Source organism: Macaca mulatta, chromosome 18, assembly GCF_049350105.2.
Source record: "Macaca mulatta isolate MMU2019108-1 chromosome 18, T2T-MMU8v2.0, whole genome shotgun sequence".
Lineage (NCBI taxonomy): Eukaryota > Metazoa > Chordata > Mammalia > Primates > Cercopithecidae > Macaca > Macaca mulatta.
Window position 1 is genome coordinate 77,237,361 of NC_133423.1, and position 21,593 is coordinate 77,258,953.

The 21,593-nt window shown below is 40.5% G+C and overlaps 1 protein-coding gene across 17 annotated transcripts in view; it reads right to left on the bottom strand.

The window, feature by feature from the left end:
• L3MBTL4 (L3MBTL histone methyl-lysine binding protein 4) overlaps positions 1-21,593 on the bottom strand; it is a 449,613-nt gene that overhangs the window by 161,892 nt on the left and 266,128 nt on the right. For all 17 annotated transcript variants that reach the window (XR_003724606.2, XR_013408124.1, XR_013408125.1 and 14 more), the window contains one exon: positions 18,968-19,070. Coding sequence is in view for 13 of the 17 variants with exons in the window: in XM_015121580.3 (XP_014977066.3) it covers positions 18,968-19,070 (103 nt within the window). In the remaining 4 variants the exon portion in view is untranslated. The remainder of the gene's footprint in view (positions 1-18,967; positions 19,071-21,593) is intronic.

Below are 21,593 nucleotides of genomic sequence, written 5' to 3' on the forward strand. Positions count from 1 at the left end.
TAACACGGTGAAACCCCGTCTCTACTAAAAAATACAAAAAACTAGCCGGGCGAGGTGGCGGGCGCCTGTAGTCCCAGCTACTCAGGAGGCTGAGACAGGAGAATGGCCCGAACCCGGGAGGTGGAGCTTGCAGTGAGCTGAGATCCGGCCACTGCACTCCAGCCTGGGCGACAGAGCGAGACTCCGTCTCAAAAAAAAAAAAAAAAAAAAAGTCTTTTTTAGTGTTTGTGAATTAGCAGCAAAGAATTCTTAGATAAACGTGTGGGTGGTAGGGATGAGAGAAAGAGGCAGGGTGTTAGGCTTGAATGCGTATGGATCACTGTTCAGGAAATACTCAAAATAGGGATATCTGCTATTTTATTCCCCCGAAGATTTGTATGATCTATTTTGTAATCTAGTTTAAACAGTAAAGAAGCCAGGCCTAAGGAACACCATTTGATAGAAGACCACAGCTCTCTCATGTATGTGGAGGCCTATGTGTCCCAGGTTTAATTTGAGGGAAAAGAACAGGATTTTTTCTGATATGTCTGATATGTCTCTCTGAAAGACCTGTTGTCTCACAGAAAGAAACATCATTTCTCTAGCCTAGTTCTGCATATATGTCTGGGAATTTGAGAAAGAGTATCAGATGAGTAGTCAGAAGACTAAAAGCTAAGCATAAAGGAAGCAAAAACAGACCAACAACTGGGTAACATGCCTCCAGAACACGAGGCTGAAAAGCAACATCTCCCAATTCCTAATTCAGGGAAATTTAAACATTTCACTCTGTTCTATTAGTTCACTTTCAATCCATGACAGAGACGTGCAAAGCAGACTGAAGCCCAAGCTGAGTCCTACGGACTGTGAAACACCACTGAGGGCCTGAAACAGCACAGATGTGTTTTCAACCTCATTAAAACTGTGCGACGCTTGGTCCTCCCAGGTCAGTCTCGGAACTGGCCACATGCCTCCCAAGGCAGTCTACAAGCCCAGGGGTCTGGGGCCTGCTTGCTAATGGCCTTTACACCGGTCATCACTGTTTCCTCTGGAGTGTCATGAGGTGGCTATGGAAAGGGAAGGAAGACTGGATGGCCCCTCCAGCTTGGCATTACTAACCTAATACATCAGACTGTTGCCTGGGCTGCAAGGGCCAGCTTGTGGAGAAACTTGTGAGTAATGTTAGGAAGGCTACTCTGATTTTCTTGAGGTCATTTTTGTTTGAAAAGCTTTTAAAAATTGAAGTAGAACTTAATATAGAGTGCCCAGAATGTAGGTGATCTTCTTCACAACTGACCATGCTCCTAGAACAACTACCAGGTCAGAAAACAGAACATAAACCCAGAGGCCCCTCCACGCCTCCTCTTCCAGTCACTCCCTGTAGGGGTAACCACAAGGCTGACTCTTAATACTTAAAAGACCCATGTGTCTTGCTTCTGTACCTTGCATGAATGGTGTCATTCAGTATTTCCTATTAGTGTTCAGCTTCTTTCAATGAGCTTTACACCTGTGAGCTTCATCCAGGTTGTGTGTAGATAGAGCCACTCATTCTCAATGCAGTACAGCGTCCCACTGTGTGAATGGGACATAATTTATTTATGCACTGTTGATGGGTGCTTGGGTAGATTCAGGTAGGAGCTATTATAAATAGCGCTGCTACGAACATTCTGGTACATGTCTTTTAGTGAGCTGACGCACATACTTCTTGGACATATGACTAGGAATAGGATTGCTATATTTCTTGAAGTTATTTTTGGCATTTACTACATAATTGATGTTTACAACATTCTATAAAAAAGCCCCAAGGTCAAGTCTCCATTAATTACACACAGAATTATCTGTTGTCCATTCATTCTTGAACTTTCTGCAGCATGTACTATTATAACTGAGGTCAATGCCACTCTATTTATTTTAGTAAGCACCATGATCATTTACAGATGCACAGTACCACATTATTTACTTTGGTTTTTTGCCCTGGCATTTCTAACGCAATCCTAAATCACCCTCCACCCCAGCTACTGCTATCAAGAATAAATTCAGAAATTTCAGTAATCACAACTAGCTCTTATAAATAGGCGATGCACCTCTTCCATCTGGCCCCACATAAAGATAGGCAAGTGAATATGAAATCTGACATGTGCAGGCACTGAATTATAATAACAGAAATTGGAATATGATGCTATAATTATCATATCATCAAAATGAGAATGAGACAAAGGGATAATTAAAATCATCATACCCAGCTTAATATTTTCATAACTAAAGCTTTTATTCCAGATTGCTGATTTGCAAGTTTCTTATTGATATTTCATGTCTTACAAGGAGCACTTTCATAGCCTTACACACCAAAGGGGAAGCAGACATTAAGGTAGCTGTTGCTTCTTTATTTTTTTAAATAAATTCTAACAACTACCATTGTTTCCCCGTGTGTGTGTGTGTGTGTGTGTGTGTGTGTATGTATTTTGGAGTTGCGAATCAAAAGTTCATGGTTTGAAAAGAACTCTGAGGATCATTATGTCTTGGCCTTGTCTCACGTGAGAAAACTGTTCTTAACAGTTTCCTTAACAGCTGATTATCCAGAGGTAGTAGGTTTGTGTGTCATTTAGGATCAATTTCCCTTTCTGACCTAAAATCTTCCTAATCTATAAGTGAGAGGCATAATTTCAACTACCACTCCAGTTCTGAATATACATCTGGGAATAGGAGAAAGAGTATCAGATGAGTAGTTATAAGACATTTAATTTAAAATCAGCTCTACCACTTATGAGTTGTGCAGTGATGGGAAGACGCTATCTGTTCAAGGCTCACTTTTTAAATTCATAAAGTAGAAATAATAAAACTTACATCATAGGGCTATTCTGTGTATTAAATAATATATGTGAAAACATTCTGTTAGTGGTTAAATGATACACAAATATAGCATATTATTATGATTGTTATTATTAACTTGTACAATAGACACTTTCCAAAGGAAAAAACATCAACATTCAAACTTTGAATCAAATTTTGCCCATCCTATTGTCTACACTACAAGTAACTTCCAAAAATAAGTTGTACTATCAACTTGATATGATTTGGTTGTGTCCCCACCCAAATCTCATCTTGAATTCCCACGTGTTGTGGGAGGGACCCAGTGGAAGCTAATTGAATCATGGGAGCAGGTCTTTACCATGCTGTTCTCATGAGAGTGAATAAGTCTCATGAGATCTGATGGTAACATAAGAGGGAGTTTCCCTGCACAACCTCTCTTTTTGCCTGCCACCATCCATGTAAGACATGACTTGCTCCTCCTTGCCTTCCACCATGATTGTAAGGCCTCCCCAGTCATGTGGAACTGTAAGTCCAATTAAACCCTCTTTCTTTTGTAAATTGCACAGTCTTGGGTATGTCTTTATCAGCAGCATGAAAATGGACTAATACACAACCTTATCCTCATTCATAAAAGGAAGACTGGCCATGGCCATGTTATCTCTTTGAATTATAGCCATTGTCTTTAAAGAATGGTATTTATCCAAAAATTTAAGAAAACAGAATCTCCATGACAATTGTATCTTTAAATCTAACTTATAGGTTTATAGTATACATGCAATATACTATCAATACATGGTAGCAGGAGACTTTGTTATCATAGTCTATAACCATGAAACTATAGAAAGTGACAAACTTCCTAAACTTAGGAATGTTATTTCTTAGAAAAAAATAATCAAATTTAATTCACATTACAGTTTTCCATGTATTCAGATTAACTAGGATACATTCTTAAACAATTTCAGTAATTCCAAGAAATCACAGCATGTTAATTAAAAGATTGTATTTTCTTTTTTTCCTGTGCCTAGTAGACAATGGAACAGTCATTAATCTTGATTCTTAAGGCATCTTTAGGAAAGGGGGTTATTCTAACCCAGTTCCTGCTGCTAGCAATAGCTTTGCAATTATGGGCCTTACATTTGGAATACAGATCCTGGACTCATGATATTCACATTTTATTAAACAGTGAAATGCACATATGAATAAGTTTCTTGCAACTGGAAAAAGTCCTGTCTAGGCAGTATGCTGTTGATCTTAGAGAATTATGTTGTGATGTATCTCTTAAACAATATTGATAAGGTTTGGCTGTTTCCCCACCCAATCTAATCTTGAATTGCAGCTCCCATAATCCCCACATATCATGGGAGGGACCAGATAGGAGGAAACTGAATCATGGGGGCAGGTCTTTCCTGTGCTGTTCTTATGATAGTGAATAATTCTCATGAGATCTGATGGTTTTATAAAGGGTTGTTACCCTGCACATGCTCTCTTGCCAGCCACCATGTAAGATGTGTCTTTGCTACTCCTTTGTCTTCCACCATGATTGTGAGGCCTCCCCAGCCATGTGGAACTGAGTCCATTAAACCTCTTTTTCTTTACAAATTATTCAGTCTTGGGTATGTCTTTATTAGCAGCATGAGAACAGACTAATACGAATATCACAGATATTTTAACTAAAAACGAAGTAAGAAATCACCTAATCCAATCATCTTGTTTAGCAGATAAAGAAACCAAGGCCCAGAGATTATGTGAATTTGTCCTTTGTCCTACTATCTGGCATTACAAGGGTTATTCTTAAGTTACTTTTAGTTAAGGGCTAGGCCCACTTGAAACTGTTTTCACTTTGAAAAAAATCAGTGAAGAAATGACAGTTTCCATTCCTGGGATGTTTATGTGTTAGGATCAACCAGTGTATGAACTCCTTGGGGTAAAGACTTTGTAACTGCCATCATTCCAGGTGTAAGGAAGGCCCACATCAGGCTGGTAAATGCTGATGAAGATGGTAAGAACAGAGGCCAGGAAAGCTGCCCAGGAGGCATAAGGCAGTCACCACATGAAAACATCTCAGTGGAGGGATGAGAGATCAAATTAGCAATTTAGAACATTCATTGAAGTGATTTTCCTAGTACTCAGAGGGACAGGATGAAGAATGGAAAATGATGAGAGTCACAAGGGATAGATGTAGAGGATCCAATGTCATTTGATAGAAATTCTAGAGAAAATGTATCTTGAATAGACATAGATGTTGAAAAAATACTCAGAGAAAAAAATGCTCTCGTACAAAGGAGGACGTTAGCCTCAAACTGAAGAAACAGTATTAGAGGTAAATTTAATGAAAAGAAAACTATATATAGACATATATAGGGGCATTTTAAATTACATATACAGTATACACACCAATACATGCAGTATACTATCAATACATGGTAGCAGGAGACTTTGTTATCATGGTAAAAACTAGAAGATGATAGCAAGCAACAGGACAGAGCTCTGAAAGAAAAAGGTCTGGGCTTAAACACCTGTCTCCCATCAAATTGCTTTCAAGGGTGAAATGCGTTTTCTTACATGCAAAGATTTTAAATGTAATATGAAGGCACCTAGACAAATCAAAACAACTCTTGAAGTGTGCTAGAACAAGGAATAAAGGAAATTAAGTAAAGAAATAAGGAGGAAATTGAGGCTGGAAAGGATAAGAGATTACCACTGGAATCAGTAAAGGTGCATGGTAGATTTAAATTTTAAATAGCAAAATTCATTTGGGTCCTTTTTTTTTTTCTTTTCTTTCCACGAGTTGATCTCTATCATTTTAAAAATGGAAGGAAAAAAGAGTGAGGTATGTATCCTCAAATCTAATGAACACAACTAGATATACTGAATTAGGAAAAGAAAAAGATAAATATTTAGCATTTCCTCTTTCCCAAAAGAAAGCCAAAGATTAATGTTCTCTAACGACTTTGATAAGTAAGTAAATGTAGGTTTAGAAATGCATCTGAAAAAAAAATTAGAATAACCAATAGAATAATGGAAAACATTTGGGTGGATAGATGCCCTTACTTCTAAACTAGAAGTTATTAACAACATGTGGAAAAGGAAGGAAGGAAGGAAGGAAGGAAGGAAGGAAGGAAGGAAGGAAGGAAGGAAGGAAGGACCCCTCCTTTGTCCTACCACTAGCAGCAAGAACACAACAAAAGATACAAAATATTTAAGGCATAAAGCAAGTTGGCATATATACAGTTTATGTTGTACTTTTAACAAAAATTGCAAATAGGTTAAACTCTCTCATCAACAGGGAAAGGTTATTGGATGGGATTTTCTTTGTTTTTAAAAAATATTTTTGTTAATAAAATAATTTTTGTTCTGTTTTGTTCTTTTGGAGACAGGTTCTCATTCTGTTACCCAGGCTGGAGTATAGTGACGTGATCTTGGCTCACTGCAGCGTCGACCTCCTGGGCTTCGGTGATCCTCCCCCTCAGCCTGCTGAGTAGCTAGGACTACAGGCACACACCACCACACCCCACTAATGTTATTTATTTTTTGCAGAGATGAGGTCTTACTATGCTGTCGAGGCTGGTCTTGAACTGCTGGGCTCAAGCAATCCTCCTGCCTTGGCCTCCCAAAGTGTTGGAATTACACGTGAGCCACTGTGCCTGGCCTTCTTTTTAAGACAGTTACAGATATACTTTTCACAAAAAGCATACCTAAATAAAATACCATGTAAGGCTAAAAATAGAACAGACAAATAATTTTTCAACAGCCACATGCACAGCCATGAATTTTGTTTGGCACTATTAATGTGAGACAAAGAAGAAGCCAAGGGAAAATACAGGACTAAGAGTCATTTCTAACTAACATAGAATCCAGACCAAAGACACAACAGTATTAAAATTTATGGACCAAAGAATATAATATGTGCTCAATGTAACTCGGGAATTTTTAACAACACGGGAAACTATTTTATAGTTTATTGAAAGACAAATGACAAAAAAAATCTGTATATTCTGTCTGATTCTACCCATGAAAAAATTTATAGGTATATACGTGGAAAAAAACAAAAAAGACACAGATTGAAGGCATATAACATAGTAGTTGGATTACGGGATTATGAGTGGTTTTTATTTATTTTTAAATGCTTCTTTATTATTGTCTAAATTTTCAGTATTGACCGTAGACTAATCTTGTAATAAAATGGTATCATTTTAAAATAATGTATAATTGCAGTATTTGTAACTTTTCAAAGAGAATGAATTTTCTTTGTTTATATTTTACTCTGAGTTTGGTTCTCAAGGTGACTTAAAATTACCAGCTTTCATCATTTCAGCTTCTCCTTAATCAATGTACTGCTCTTCTCACACAGAAATAAACCAAAGCCGTATCTGCTTTCCTCATAAGGATACAGTTCCTACAACCTTGGCAATTTATGCAATTTAGAATGTCGCACTTAATAAAATCCTTAGAATGCATCAAATAATATAGTACCTTTGGAAATCAGTGCTGTAGTTGCTACAAAATTAAGCATTTCATATGTAATTTTTTCTTGAAGAATTTAGAAAAAATCATTGAATTCTCACATAATTATTTCCCAGTTCAGTAAAATCAGACCTATACATTAACCTTGAAGAATTTTATAGTAATGGATAGAACTGATTTAAAGACCTGTAACTGATCTTTTGGTACATTGTCAATGTTTTTACTAAATTGGGTAATTAATCATGTCATTCTGAGAATTAAAAGGTTCTTTAAAATCAGATACTCTTTTTCCTTTTGCTTATGAAAGTAAAAATACATCTGCAAGTTTATTTTTAAATTTCCACCCAGTTCAATTTCACTGTGTGGTAACATGATGTCAAGGAAAATGACAGACCAAGTGACAAAGGAATCAGATAGATGTAAGCACATGTCACTGAGGTGGTTTCCCGGCATGATAAAAATTTTAACTGAAGGTGACACTAAATTAAGAAGTACTGTGCATAAAAATTAAAGCTGTGCCTTTGGGAACCCTTTTGAACATAGTGTTTCAATCAGCCACTGTAAATTCACAAAATTTACAATGCCAAACTAAACACAAAGTAAATTTATGAGAGTTTTACTTTCTATATCAAGCTTGTCCAACTTGTGGCCCATGGGCTGCATGTGGCCTAAGATGGCTTTGAATGCAGTCCAAGACAAAGTCATAAGCTTTCTTAAAACATTATAAATGATGAATTCCTTTTAGCTCATCAGCTATCGTTAGTGGTAGTATATTTTGTGCGTGGCCCAAGACAATGCTTCTTCTTCCAGTGTGGCCCAGAGAAGTCAAAAAAATGGACACCCCTGTTCTACACGACGACCGTGCTATTGCGATGACTTAGAACAACTAGAGAGAATAAGAAATAAAACCATAAACTATTAGCTGAATTATTGTTTGGTAGGTAAACAAAGTTTTAAGAATAAGTTAGAGAACACATAGCAGATTGGAAAATGGAATTCATCCTTTGTCCTTGCGAATAAATCCTTTCTCTCCCTACTAAAATAGCAATAAATGAATAAAAGAGTATGAATTCATAAAGACAAAGCACGATGCTGGCAGATGAGAAAAGTGAACACATTTTTGAAGACAGAAAACAGATAAGCTGAGAGCCAAGAGTCTGCAGATAGAGAGGATGCTATAAAAACACACCAGGAAAAGTTTGGAACAGTCTTCTTCAATGGAAGTAACTTTCTTACTCCAAGGATAAGGTCTCCTGACAGTGGTAGAGAGGAGGCTCCTCTGCAGCATGCCTGGGCCCTGCCGGCCACCCCTCCCAGGAGTTCACCATTGGTGGACTCCAGCAGTGCACACAAAGCCTCACACCAGAGTTTTTTGGTGTCTCACTCTAAAAAGTGAACGAAACAGAGACTACCAGAATTTGAGAAATGCCTTTAATATAATGGGAAGAAGTCAACCAGCCTAACCAAAAACAAATCAAAACAAAAAGATTGGGGGAAAAAAAGAGTCAATGCAGGGAGCAGAAAAAACAACTCCAAACATTATCAGAGAGGTAAGAAAAGCTACACAATCTATCCAGCAAGAACAGGTTACAATCAAGAGCAAATCAGAAAACAAGAATGTATTCTCAGAAACTGAAATAAAAAAAACACAGTATAATCAAAAACTTCAACTGAAGGATTAGAAGACAAACTTGAGGAAATATTTCATAAAAGAGAATAAAAGACAAGGAGTGAAAAAGTTCTGAGCATCAGCTGAGGAAAGCAAACAGAGCAAATAGAAAAGAGAGTATTATTGAGAAATAAAATGAGAACACCTCCCAGAAATAAAAGAGGTGAGTTTCCGGAATGAAACAATGAATGGACAAAAGGCCAATTTCAAGTCACCAGGGATAAATAAAAAATCTCTAAAAATGCCCAGGGAAGTGCAGTTCTTGCAGAGGGGAAGGGAGTGACATGATGGAGTGTGGGAAGAGGAACAATCCCATGGGTGGATTTAAATTTGAACGAAAGCAGACTCCTCAACAACAAAACGGTTAACATAACATGGAATGATGCCTTCAATATTCTGAAGGAAAAGGATTTCCAACTGGAATTCTACCCATGGCTGAGGAGACACACAAGCTATTTCAGTTAGAAAAGTAACTCCCTCCCACAAACTCTATCCCAAAAAGTCAGGAAATGAAGAACATAAATTGGTGAAAAGAATTCTCCAAGCCAGGAATAGAAGCTCTAAGGAAAGGGAGATAAAGGGAATTCCAAGATGGAGGAAAGACCTGGAAGGCAGCTGTGCAGCAGGTCTGGAGAGAAAGCAGTTCAGATGGAAGAAGGGCAGAGGGCTATCTGTGGGGTGAGAGGATGATTAATGGACTCTGATGTGTCTGACTGTAGCTGAGTCAAAAGCCAGATGGAGAAGTTTGTATTTTTAGGTCACATTGTGATACAACCAGAGGGTGTTCAGTCAAAGCCAATCCAACAGGTAGGAGGATGGCTGAGGAAATGTTTTCCTTGAATGGGAAAGGCTACTTCCAAGGATGACAAGAGATACATGCCTAAGAGATCAGGGGCCCGAAGGGGTTCTCACAGGCTTCCATTAAAAAGAAGGTCAATGATGCAAAACCAACCATTACATGTAAAGTCAGAGCAACAGAACAAGAATTCCAAGAGCTGCACCTCTAGTTCCTTCCAGAACGGGTGTCTTAAGTCTCAGAATAATGCCTGGACCGTCCAAAACAGTTTATCAGCTATACATGTACTTATTGTTTTACTGTTGTAGTATTATTGTTTTGTTCCAAAATATCAATGCATGGATACTCTTAACAATTTACTGGAAGTGTGTGTGTGTGTGTGTGTGTGTGTGTGTGTGTGTGTGTGTGTGTGTTCCAATTCACTCATTTAATCATTCAGTTTGATATTTCTTTCCCTTTGTAATCATTTTTAAAAATTTGTATAACTTTTTGAGTTGAAAGTTGAATTAGTTCTCTTTCATTCTTTCTTACTGAGTAAGGTATAGATTTCTTTCTGAACATATGTACTATGATATCCTAAAAGTTTATCTCTTCAGTGTTCTCATTATACTCAGTCTAGATTTTCTGAGATTCAGGTCTGGGTTCTCCTTTGATCCCATGATTGCTTAAGTGATAGTTATAAATGTTTTTGCATTTGTTCTAGGTGACTGGATTTTTTTTCAACAATTTCTTATTTCATTGCATTTTGATCAAAGAATAGGTTTGATGTTTTGTTTTGAGAATTCACTGAGCTGTGTATGGCTTAACAGTAGAGTTTTGAAAAGTGCTTTTGGGTAGATTTATTCTGTTTTCAACTTGATGTGTATCTTTAGCCACTCTTCCTCCTTTTCTTAAATCATGTTATTCAGATTCTGTATATTCTTATATCTGTTTTGCCTGTTTACTCCATCACTCTCTGAAATGAGTAAAGTCTCCTTATATGATTTTATTTCTCATTATATTTTCTGCCATTATACTTTCCAAAACATGGTATTATACCCTATAGTGAATAAAGACTATGTCTGTTTGAGTCTCATCAAAAAATTGAATCTTTTGTAGTGCAAAGAGCTCTCATTTACAGATGAAGAAATAAAGTTAGGAATAGTGGGGCGATGTGCCTCATACTACAGAGTGAGTGGTCAGTCTGGACGTCCAGTTCTGGTGAGTTCCAGGCCTTGAACATGACTAGTGAGACTGACACCCCCCACCTGCCACACACACACACTCACTCACAAAGGGGAACAGATGTGAAAAGAAGAAAACATCTAAAATAATTTCCATCATTATTTTTGAGCCGACAGAACAATTCCAGGTAAACCCTGAATAGAGGGTGAGTTCTCCTATAAGTTTCCACTAAGAGCACCCAAAAATATCTTAGATTTATCTGATACCCCCAACCCCCACTTCTGAGCAGCAAATGCTCCTCTTCTATTTCTTTGCATTGTTTAAGGTTTGACACTTCAGCCACATATGCTGTGCCCTGTGTCCCACACAGGAGTTCTGGGGCAAGAGGCCTTCACATTGTAACAATATCTGGCTCTCAAAGTAAATAATATAATTATTGGTTCCTAAATAAATTACCTGTGTATGTTTTACGACACAGAGTTAGATCAAGTCTTCTGGAGACTGTGTTCTACTCATCTGGGGAAAAAAAAAATTTCATATCTAATCCTGGACCTTGGCTCAAAAGCAAATTTACATCTTGTAGTCCCAATATTGTCATCTCTAAATATTCCTATGTTAACAAATACACCTACTTCACTTTATTCCCTATGTAAATTCATGCAAATAAAATGTAAATTGTGTGATAATTGTGTGCCCAAAGTCCTATTTTCATACAGATAAGAACTGATGCAATTTATTTCAAATAATTTATCCATATTCTACATGAATTCCATACAAGTTTGAGTATTATTGCTAACACCCCTGACTATTTTAATAAAAGCTAAAATAAACCTATCTAACATCCATCTAAAAAGGACACCCAGGGTCCACCTCATCTATTAAAGTGAGGTATTATTTTCAAATGTTGTTACTGATATCTTGATGTCATTGTCCTCCTTGTCAGCTGTAGAAAATAAGATGCTGACAACTTATTTTAAGAATACTGTTTACTTCCTTTCAAAACACCAAGGCTTCAATATCAGAATCAGAAATTCTGATTTGAAATGGTAAAAACAACATTTTACTTGCAAGCACTCCACTGCCTGGGAGCATTTTCTAGAAAAGCAGCTGAAATCGCCACCTTCCTTAAAGTGGAGCACTACATTTTCATGCTTTCCCCCAGGCTTTGGAAGCAGGAGTCAATCAAGTTGTTTTATACTGGTCCTAGCCAAACTGGAGGGGCTTGCTCTTTTGTTTTGTTTTTTCTTTTCTTCTTCTTTTTCTTAAATATAAGAATATTTGCCTAAGAATCTTCTGGACTAGAGACTGCAAGAAGTGCCTTGTAAAATGACGCCTCCCTGCTAAAGGGACATACCTATGACAAGAGGAAAAAACCTTTTATTTTGGAATATTCAAGTGTTACTCATTTAAATTCATTAGGAAACTCCAGCTAGAAATGATGATTATATTAATAGCACATCTAGGAATCTGGGAGAATACAGCAAAGATTTAAAAATTTTATCTCTTGCTTACCATCTCTGACATAAAAGAACAAAATGTATAATGATAACTTCAGGTGTTTTATGGAAAATTTCTAGCATGCATGCACGTGTGTGTGTGTGTGTGTGTGTGTGCAAGTGCGTGTATATAGTATTCTCAAAAGATACTGCCCAAGGTAAGTACTGAAGAACAATACTTTCAATCTTTTAGAGCTATGTAAAATTTAGACTACAATAACAGTAAAAATATAAGAAAAATGCAGGGATTATGAATGGTATCAATTTTTTACAGTTAATTGCAAGAGGATTTTAGTAAATTCTTAACTTGTATACATAGTTACATTTGTAAATTGATTAACTGGGTAAAAAACAATGATGAAATGATTAAAGCAAGAGAGACATGCCCAGCATTTCCTAGAGCTAACCTACATTACTCATGATCCGCACTCTCCAACGACACCCTTTCAGCCAACAGTAATTCCATCAAAGATTTATCCTCATGCCTTGAAGACAAGGAATTTTGAATTCCTTGTATTAAGACAAAATAGCATTTAATATAATAAAATTTGTTTGCATTGCCTTTCACAGGTAAGTTAAAATGTATTTATCTGATGGTTTACATGCTTTATAACTCCCCAACAAAAACGCAAGGTCAAGAAACATCCAGTTCTCTAATTTTCATGTTTTCCATTCTAGATAGATGCTAGCTGCAGGTACTTGTTCTTTTCATTTTCATTTCTGAGACCCTGGAATCATGAAGCTTTTGGGGACCTTGCTCTTACTTGAGTGCTCTCTAATAATGAGGTCTGGCACTGGAGAAGAGCTGAAAGAATTCATCACACCGGCAGCCCTGCACATGTGTGAGGCCTGGAGACAGGATCACCTCTCAGGCCTGCTGTGTCCCTAAAAATGTCCCATTCTTCTCACTATCACACTTTCAATATTTCATTTTTTTCTCTAAACTTCATAGAATGCTTTTCTTTAAACCCTTCTCTATTTTTATATTCTTCTCGTTCATTCAGAAATTCTGAGGCCAACCTTAGAGGCTACTTATCTACTTTAGTAGAGAAACTTAAGTCAAATATTCTCCTGATAATTAGATAATACAGAGAAGAACATCAATTAGACCCCATTTACATTATGTCAGATGGGAGAAAGTTCAGAGAAGCTGCTGGAACAAAGGGCAGCAGAACCATGGAGTCTCTGTCCACAGCCTTCTCAGAATCCAGTAGGGAGAGGTCAGTCAGAAACACACAGGCCCAGCGCAGGAGGCAAGCCGGCTTTGCTGAAGTGGAAGGAGAGGCTTGTGTGAGATGCTCCGCTACCTTAAAGAGCAGTCCAGGAACGGTCGGTGTCATGTTAGCACCAGCTCCACAGGAGCGGCATCTTCAGAGAAGATAAATTGCAATACCGTGGTGTGACTAACTTTGGGGATAATGATTCCAGTTTTGAAGGAGGCATTAAGACGGCCAGTCACTTCACAGAAGTACCTGCGCTCAAAATGCTACGACGAGAGGCCACAGTGCGCCAGACCCTCTCAGGGCTGTCTGACAGAACTCTCGGGGATGATGGACATGTTCCATACCTTTGCTGTCCAATACGGTAGCCACTAGTCACAAGGGCTGCTGAGCATCTGAAATATTGCCAAGCGTGCCTGAGGAACACAGAGGCAGGTGACTAGCGAGTACCATAGTGGGGTGTTACAGCTCTAGATCACACACGCACACACACACACACACACTCCCCACACACACAAACAGAAGGCCTGAGGAAGACGATCTCCATAGCTATATGTTCCTAGTGCTGTCTAGGAAGTGGCTCCATCAACTCCAGCAGAGTCCTCGCTAATACAGGGCACCCTCCCAATCATGGGTTTCTCCCCTCCTCTCCCCTTCTGTCCCTCATCCTTCCTTTTTCCTCGTTTCCTCCTCCCCTCACAGAGCACTAATATTACAGTAGGTACAAGACATTGAACAGATTGTGAAAAAAAAAATGGAGGCAGATAGGCAGACATGAGCAAGGCAGGAGAGGCCCCCTACCCCAGGAATGCCAGGCTACCATCAGGTGATGGTCAGGTGGTTGTTAAACTGTCTATCTAAAATAATAATTGGTCACAGCTGGTGCCAGGAAGAGGCACCCTCCCAATAGAGAAGAAACACCTGAAACTGGTGATCAGCAGCTCCCTGATAACATCTCAGGAGCTGGGTGAGTGGACCCAAGCATGTTTGCTAAGAGGCAAAATGGCGGAGTTTAACTGGTACGTGACCTTCCTCTAGGAACATTCGACTGGTAAGGGGAAAACGCCTCAAATGAGCATGTACACAACTTCAGTAAACGCACTGTGCATATGGCCTGTATTAGTCCATTTTCACACTGCTGATAAAGACATACCTGAGACTGGGAAGAAAAAAGAGGTTTAATTGGACTTACAGTTCCACATGGCTGGGGAGGCCTCATACTCACGGCGGAGGGTGAAAGGCACTTCTTACATGGTGGGAGCAAGAGAAAATGAGGAAGAAGCAAAAGCAGAAACCCCTCATAAACCCATCACCCATCAGATCTCCTGAGACTTGTTCACTATCACACGAATAGCATGGGAAAGACCAGCCCCCATGATTCTATTACTTCCCCCTGGGTCCTTCCCACAACACGGTGGGAATTCTGAGAGATACAATTCAAGTTGAGATTTCACAGGGGACACAGCCAAACCATATCATTCCACCCCTGACCCCTCCAAATTTCATGTCCTCACATTTCAAAACCAATCATGCCTTCCCAACAGTTCCCCAAAGTCTTAACTCATTTCAGCATTAACCCAAAAGTCCACAGTCCAAAGTCTCATCTGAGACACAGCAAGTCCTTTCCGCTTATGAGCCTATAAAATCAAAAGCAAGCTAGTTACTTCTAGACACAATGGGGGTACAGGTATTGGGTAAATACAACGGTTCCAAATGGAAGAAATTGGCCAAAACAAAGGGGTTACAGGGCCCATGCAAGTCTGAAATCCAGCAGGGCAGTCAAATTTTAAAGCTCTCAAATGATCTCCTTTGATTCCAAGTCTCACATCCAAGCCACACTGATGCAACAGGTGGATTCCCATGGTCTTGGGCAGCTCCACCCCTGTGGCTTTGCAGGGTACAGCCTCCCTCCTGGCTGCTTTCATTGGCTGGTGTTGACTGCCTGCAGCTTTTCCAGGTGTATGGTACAAGCTGTCAGTGGATCTATCATTCTGGGGTCTGGAGGACAGTGGCCCTCTTCTCACAGTTCCACTAGGCAGTGCCCCAGTAGGGACTCTGTGTGGGGGCTCTGACCCCATATTTCCCTTCCACAATGCCCTAGCAGAGGTTCTCTATAAGAGCCCCACCCCTGCAGCAAACTTTTGCCTGGGCATCCAGGCGTTTTCATACATCTTCTGAAATCTACGCGGAGGTTCCCAAACCTCAATCTTGACTTCCATGTACTCACAAGCTCAACACCATCTGGAAGCTGCCAAGGCTTGGGGCTTCCACCCTCTGAAGCCATAGTCCCAGATTTATGTTGGCTCCTTTCAGTCACCGCTGGAGCAGCTGGGACACAGGGTACCAAGACTCTAGGCTGCACACAGCACAGGGACCCTGGGTCCAGCCCACAAAACCACTGTTTCCTCCTGGGCCTCCAGGCTTGTGATGGGAGAGGGTGCCACAACGGTCTCTGACATGGCCTGGAGACATTTTCCCCATGGTCTTAGGGATTATCATTAGGCTCCTTGCTACTTATGCAAATTTCTGAAGCTGGCTTGAATTTCTCCTCAAAAAATGGGTTTTTCTTTTCTACTGCACCATCAGGCTGCGAATTTTCTGAACTTTTATGCTCTGTTTTCCTTTTAAAATGGAACGCTTTTAACAGCACCCAAGTCAACTTTTGAATGCTTTGCTGCTTAGAAATTTCTTCCACCAGATACCCTAAATCATCTTTCTCAAGTTCAAAGTTTCACAGATCTCTAGGGTAGGGGCAAAATGCTTCCAGTCTCTTCGCTAAAACACAACAAGGGTCACCTTCGCTCCAGTTCCCAACAAGTTCCTCATGTCCATCTGAGACCGTCTCAGCCTTATTGTTCATATCACTATCAGCATTTTTGTCAAAACCATTTGACAAGTCTCTAGGAGGTTCCAAACTTCCCCACATTTTCCTGTCTTCTTCTGAGCCCTCCAAACTGTTCCAGCCTCCACCCTTTACACAGTTCCAAAGGTGCTTCCACATTTTTCTTGTACCTTTTCAGCAGTGCCCCACTCTACTGGTACCAATTGTACTGTATTATTCTGTTTTCACACTGCTGATAAAGACATACAGTGGACTGGGAAGGAAAAAGAGATTTAATTGGACTTCCAGTTCCACGTGGCTGGGGAAGCCTCAGAATCATGGTGCGAGGTGAAAGGCACTTCTTAGATGGTGGCAGGAAGGGAAAATGAGGAAGAAGCAAAAGTGGAAACCCCTGATAAACCCATCAGATCTCGTGAGACTTATTCACTATCACAAGAATAGCACGGGAAATACTGGGCCCCATGATTCAATGACCTCCCCCTGGGTCCCTCCCACAACATGTGGGAATTCTGGGAGATACAATTCAAGTTGAGATTTGTGTGAGGATACAGCCAAACCATATCATGGTCCCTCCCAAGTGCTGGCAGGCCACTGCACATGTGGACAGTCCACTCCAATGAAGAATCGGGGTGACGCAGGAGAATAGGGTCTAGAGGCAGGAAACCTAAGGCCAATTCACCCTGACTCCCTAGAACTAAATGAAAAGAAAATCCCCAACTTTCCACTCTCAAGTAACAAAAGGACCAGAGGCTACTCCCTTTGCACCCCCGACGCCCTGCTTTTCTGCATGAAAGATGGAAAATTGAAAGTATCTCTGATTGGTTGTAGACAGCAACCAGTTGTGGACAGCAACCAATCAGATGTTTGCATAGCAGCGTAACTTTGTAACTTCACTTCAGCCTCTGATTCATTGCTTTCCACAACCAATCAGACTGATTGTTGCCCACTACTTCATCTACATAGGGTGTACACCAAGTAACCAATGGGAAACCTTTAGAGGGTATTTAAGGCCCCCTAAAATTCTGTAATGGGGATCTTGAGCCCCTCTGCTTGGGCCTGCTCCCACCCTGTGGAGTGTGCTTTCATTTTCAGTAAATCTCTGCTTTCGTTGCTTCATTCTTTCCTTGCTTTGTGTGTTTTGTCCAATTCTTTGTGCCAGACACCAAGAACCTGGACTCCCTCCACCAGTAACAAGGGCAGAAGAAATGCAACCCCTGGAATTATGCCAATGTATAGAAACCCCAAGGCAAGGCCTAAATGGCTTACTTGACTCTCTCAAGTTGCCCTCCTGGCCCTCTTCCAAGTGCACTTTACTTCCTTTTGCTCCTGCTCTAAAACTTTTTCATAACATTTCCCTCTTGCTCAAAAACTTGCCTTGGTCTCTCACTCTGCCTTAGTCTCTCACTCTGCCTTATGCCCTGGAACGAATTCTTTCCTCTGAGGCGGCAAGAATTGAGTTGCTGCAGATCCGTGCAGACTGGACACTGTTAGCACTAAGACGTCTCCTCCAGGTCCAGCTCCATGTTCACAGTCTGAGTCCCACAGATTTTCACAAGTCACCAAGCAGTCTTCATGTCTTTCTTTTGTTTAATGGATGCTATATTTTTTTCTTTTAAGTGTTAATAGATTTATGCATATCACATTTATATTCATGTATGTGATTTAGGAGTGCTTATCACTATTATGGTGGCATTTCCTTTGATTCAGTTAAAAATGTTTTAGGCACTAGTTTCCAGGATTGCCTGAGAAAGCATGGACTTCCTGTATTACACTTAGACCCTTTATTCAAACAAATTTTTTCTTGCTTCATGTATTATATGACTTAATCTTTTCTCTTTATAATAAACTTTTCTATGATGTTTGTTTATATATTTGTGTATTTGAACAAATTTGATATTAATTCTTTCAGTCTTAATTTATATATTTTTATATATCACCAATATAAATAATGTATCTATACATTATTTACCAATTGATAAGGATAGAAAAAGAAGCAAAGGCTTACATATTTACTTATATTATTTTTCTTTAAAAGCAACATCTGCTCATACGGATACTGTCAAATACTTAAAACCTGGGCATATTCTGCAACATAACTTCACACTAGTTTTCTATTCTTTTATAGAATTAACTCCAAATGAATAAGAAAGAGAGAAAAGGAAATAGAGGCAGGAAATAGAAAATGAGTGGAAAAGGTAAGAGGCTCTGGAATTTCTCTGGAAGAAAGCAAGTCTCAGGACAGGGTAGTGGGTGTGTATGACAGTGGGCATTTGGTAGGAAAACTGTCACAAAACAGAGATTCTGGGACATGAAGTGGGTCTGGGAAACACCTCATAATTCCAAGAAGGTTCTAGAAGGGCAGAGTTGCAGGCAGAGGAAAATGTCAAGGAAGGGCCTCGGCAATACAGACGTGGGAGTGTCACAGGGGCAGCTGGTTCCATGAGACTCATTTATGATGCTCCATGTAGCTGCTAATCTGCAGAATGTTTCCATTCATCCGGGAAATAACTTAAGTAAGAAAAATGTTACCTGTGATGTCCTGAATAACGTGGACCACGGATATGGCCTATTCCTCGGCACCCGGGAGTAGGACAGACAGCTTGACCTGGAAGGATCTTCAGGTCATTCCATCCTTCAGGAAGTAAAAGAACATGCCTTGAAAACACTCTCATTAAAGAAGACTGCGAATCTGAAATATGTAAATGATGCTAATTAAGACTTTACAAATTAAAAACAAACCATCACCAAAAACCACTTACAGGTGACTTACAATATATTAGTAATATTAAATTGTTTAGCAGAAAATACCAGTGCTGTAATAAATAACACTAACAGCACAATGCATATCAGAGAGAGAGGAAAATGAATAAATGAATAGGCATTGAGGAATTTTTTTTTTCTTTGAGACTAAGTCTCACTCTGTCACCCAGGCTGGAGTGCAGTGGCGCATCTCGGCTCACTGCAACCTCCGACTCCTGGGTTCAAGCAATTCTCCTGCCTCAGCCTCCTGAGTAGCTGGAATTACAGGCGTGCACCACCACACCCGGCTGATTTTTGTATTTTTAGTAGAGACAGGGTTTCACCACTTTGGCCAGGCTGGTCTTAAGTTCCTGAACTCAGGCAATCTGCCCGCCTAGGCCTCCCAAAGTGCTGGGATTGCAGGCGTGAGAAATTTTTAAAAATAGATATGGGAACATTCACTTATTTCTTTCAGAGATTAATAATGGCATAGGCAATACAGCCACAAGCTGAGAACGCGAGTATGTAAGGTCTGCTTTCTGGTCCTCGGTGAAGCCTCCACTCAACCACAGCAAGGATCTTGGAATACTGGACAGAAACCAGGCTAGTAAACAGGGTGTGCTGAAGATGGCAAACATGGACCTACAGCACACTTACTCAAGTGGCTGTCAAAGCTAGGCAAAGAAAGAACTGACATTATGCTACTCTATGCTACTGCTATACTGTACCATATGCTACACTGTACTATATGCTACACTGTACTATATATTGTACTATACACTACACTGTACTATATGCTATACCATACACTATACTGTACTATACACTACACCACACTATATGCTGCATTGTGCTATATACTATGCCATGTACTACACTGCACCATAAGCTACAGTGTACTATATACTATACTCTATGCTACACCATGCTGTAAGCTACACTGTGCTATATTGTACTATATACTGTACTGCATTGCACTGCACTGTACTCTAACCATGCCAACCAGTCTGTCAATCTGAAGAGGCAGTCTACATCTAAATATTATCCGTAGCAAAACCTCCATGCCCTGTTCTGTGATTTTCCTCAGTATTCTCTGTCCCCTAAACACACCTGCACACACACACACACGTGCACACACACACACACACATGCACATTCACACATATCAGTTCCTGGAACATCCCATCCCATACCTCCTGCTGTTCTGCGCCTTACTTCCCTGACAATCCCACACTTTCCTTCTCCCCTCCCAGCTCTCAGACTTCCATTTCCTGTTCAACAAATTCCCTACTTCCTCCTCCTCATCTCAGTATTCCCCATTTCCCAGTCCTGGTTTCATGGGGCTGAAGACGTGGCTTCCCACAGCCCTCCGCAGGGGTCACATGCCTCCAGAGAGGTAGGGAAGTCCGGCCAGTCTTCCTCTCTGTGCCTCCTCGGGGCCACACCTCTGAGGCTCCTCTTCTGAGTCTGCTGCCTTGGGCTTCCACCATCTGCCCACTGTTTCCACATCACTCAGGGAAGACTTCGGCACTGGTTCTCCACGTTCTGCTCTCTCCCAACTCTGGCAATTGCTCAGGCACACTCAGGCCCCATGTGCTCATCCTGCCGCTCTGCCACCCCAGCACATCAGTCACTTCCTTGAGCCGGTGGCCCCCAACTCATCTGGGCCACACAAAGAAAACCCTCTGGGTCTTGTCATCACCCAAAATGGCTTTGTTTCCAAAACCCCACCTGACCACAAAATCGTATCCTCCCATACTACACGTGTGCGCTCAGGTGCCCAACTGCTGCTGATGTTTTCAACGTCAGTGGAGTTTCCAGGCCACTAATTTCCCTTCTCCTCTTCCTCAGTCCCTTCTGAGGGGCCACAACCGCCTTTCCTTGACTAACTTAGATTCTATCAATTATTTGATCCTCTGTTGCTCTCTGACTTTTTAATCACGTCTGGCTGTGGGGCGAGGGTGAGAAAGAGCCAACCACGGATCACCCGAAACAACCTGCTGCTCTATGTTTTGCCAAACTAAGTTCTCCTGGGGAAAAAATGCGCATCATGCAGACGAGGTGTTACCAAAACACCTGTCTCCCACACTGCCACTGGCCTGCAGCCTCAGCCCTGCTAACTGAGGACCGGGAGCCCGTGGACAGAGCGCCTCCTCATCACCTGCCCAGCACTTCCCCTCCTTCCTTTCCACTGTAGTGTGGGGCGTACTTTCCCCTCTCCAAAGCAAATCCCTCACCACCTATGCTTGATCTCATCACCTCCCATTCTCCAGGATCTGTAAGCTATGAGGTATTTTAATCGCTCCTTGACTATTGACCAACATTTAAACATACTCCAGTTTCCCCATCATAAAAACAAAGGCAAAAGAGAAAACGAAAGTTTACAACTCTACTTGGATCCCACATGCCCCTTAGC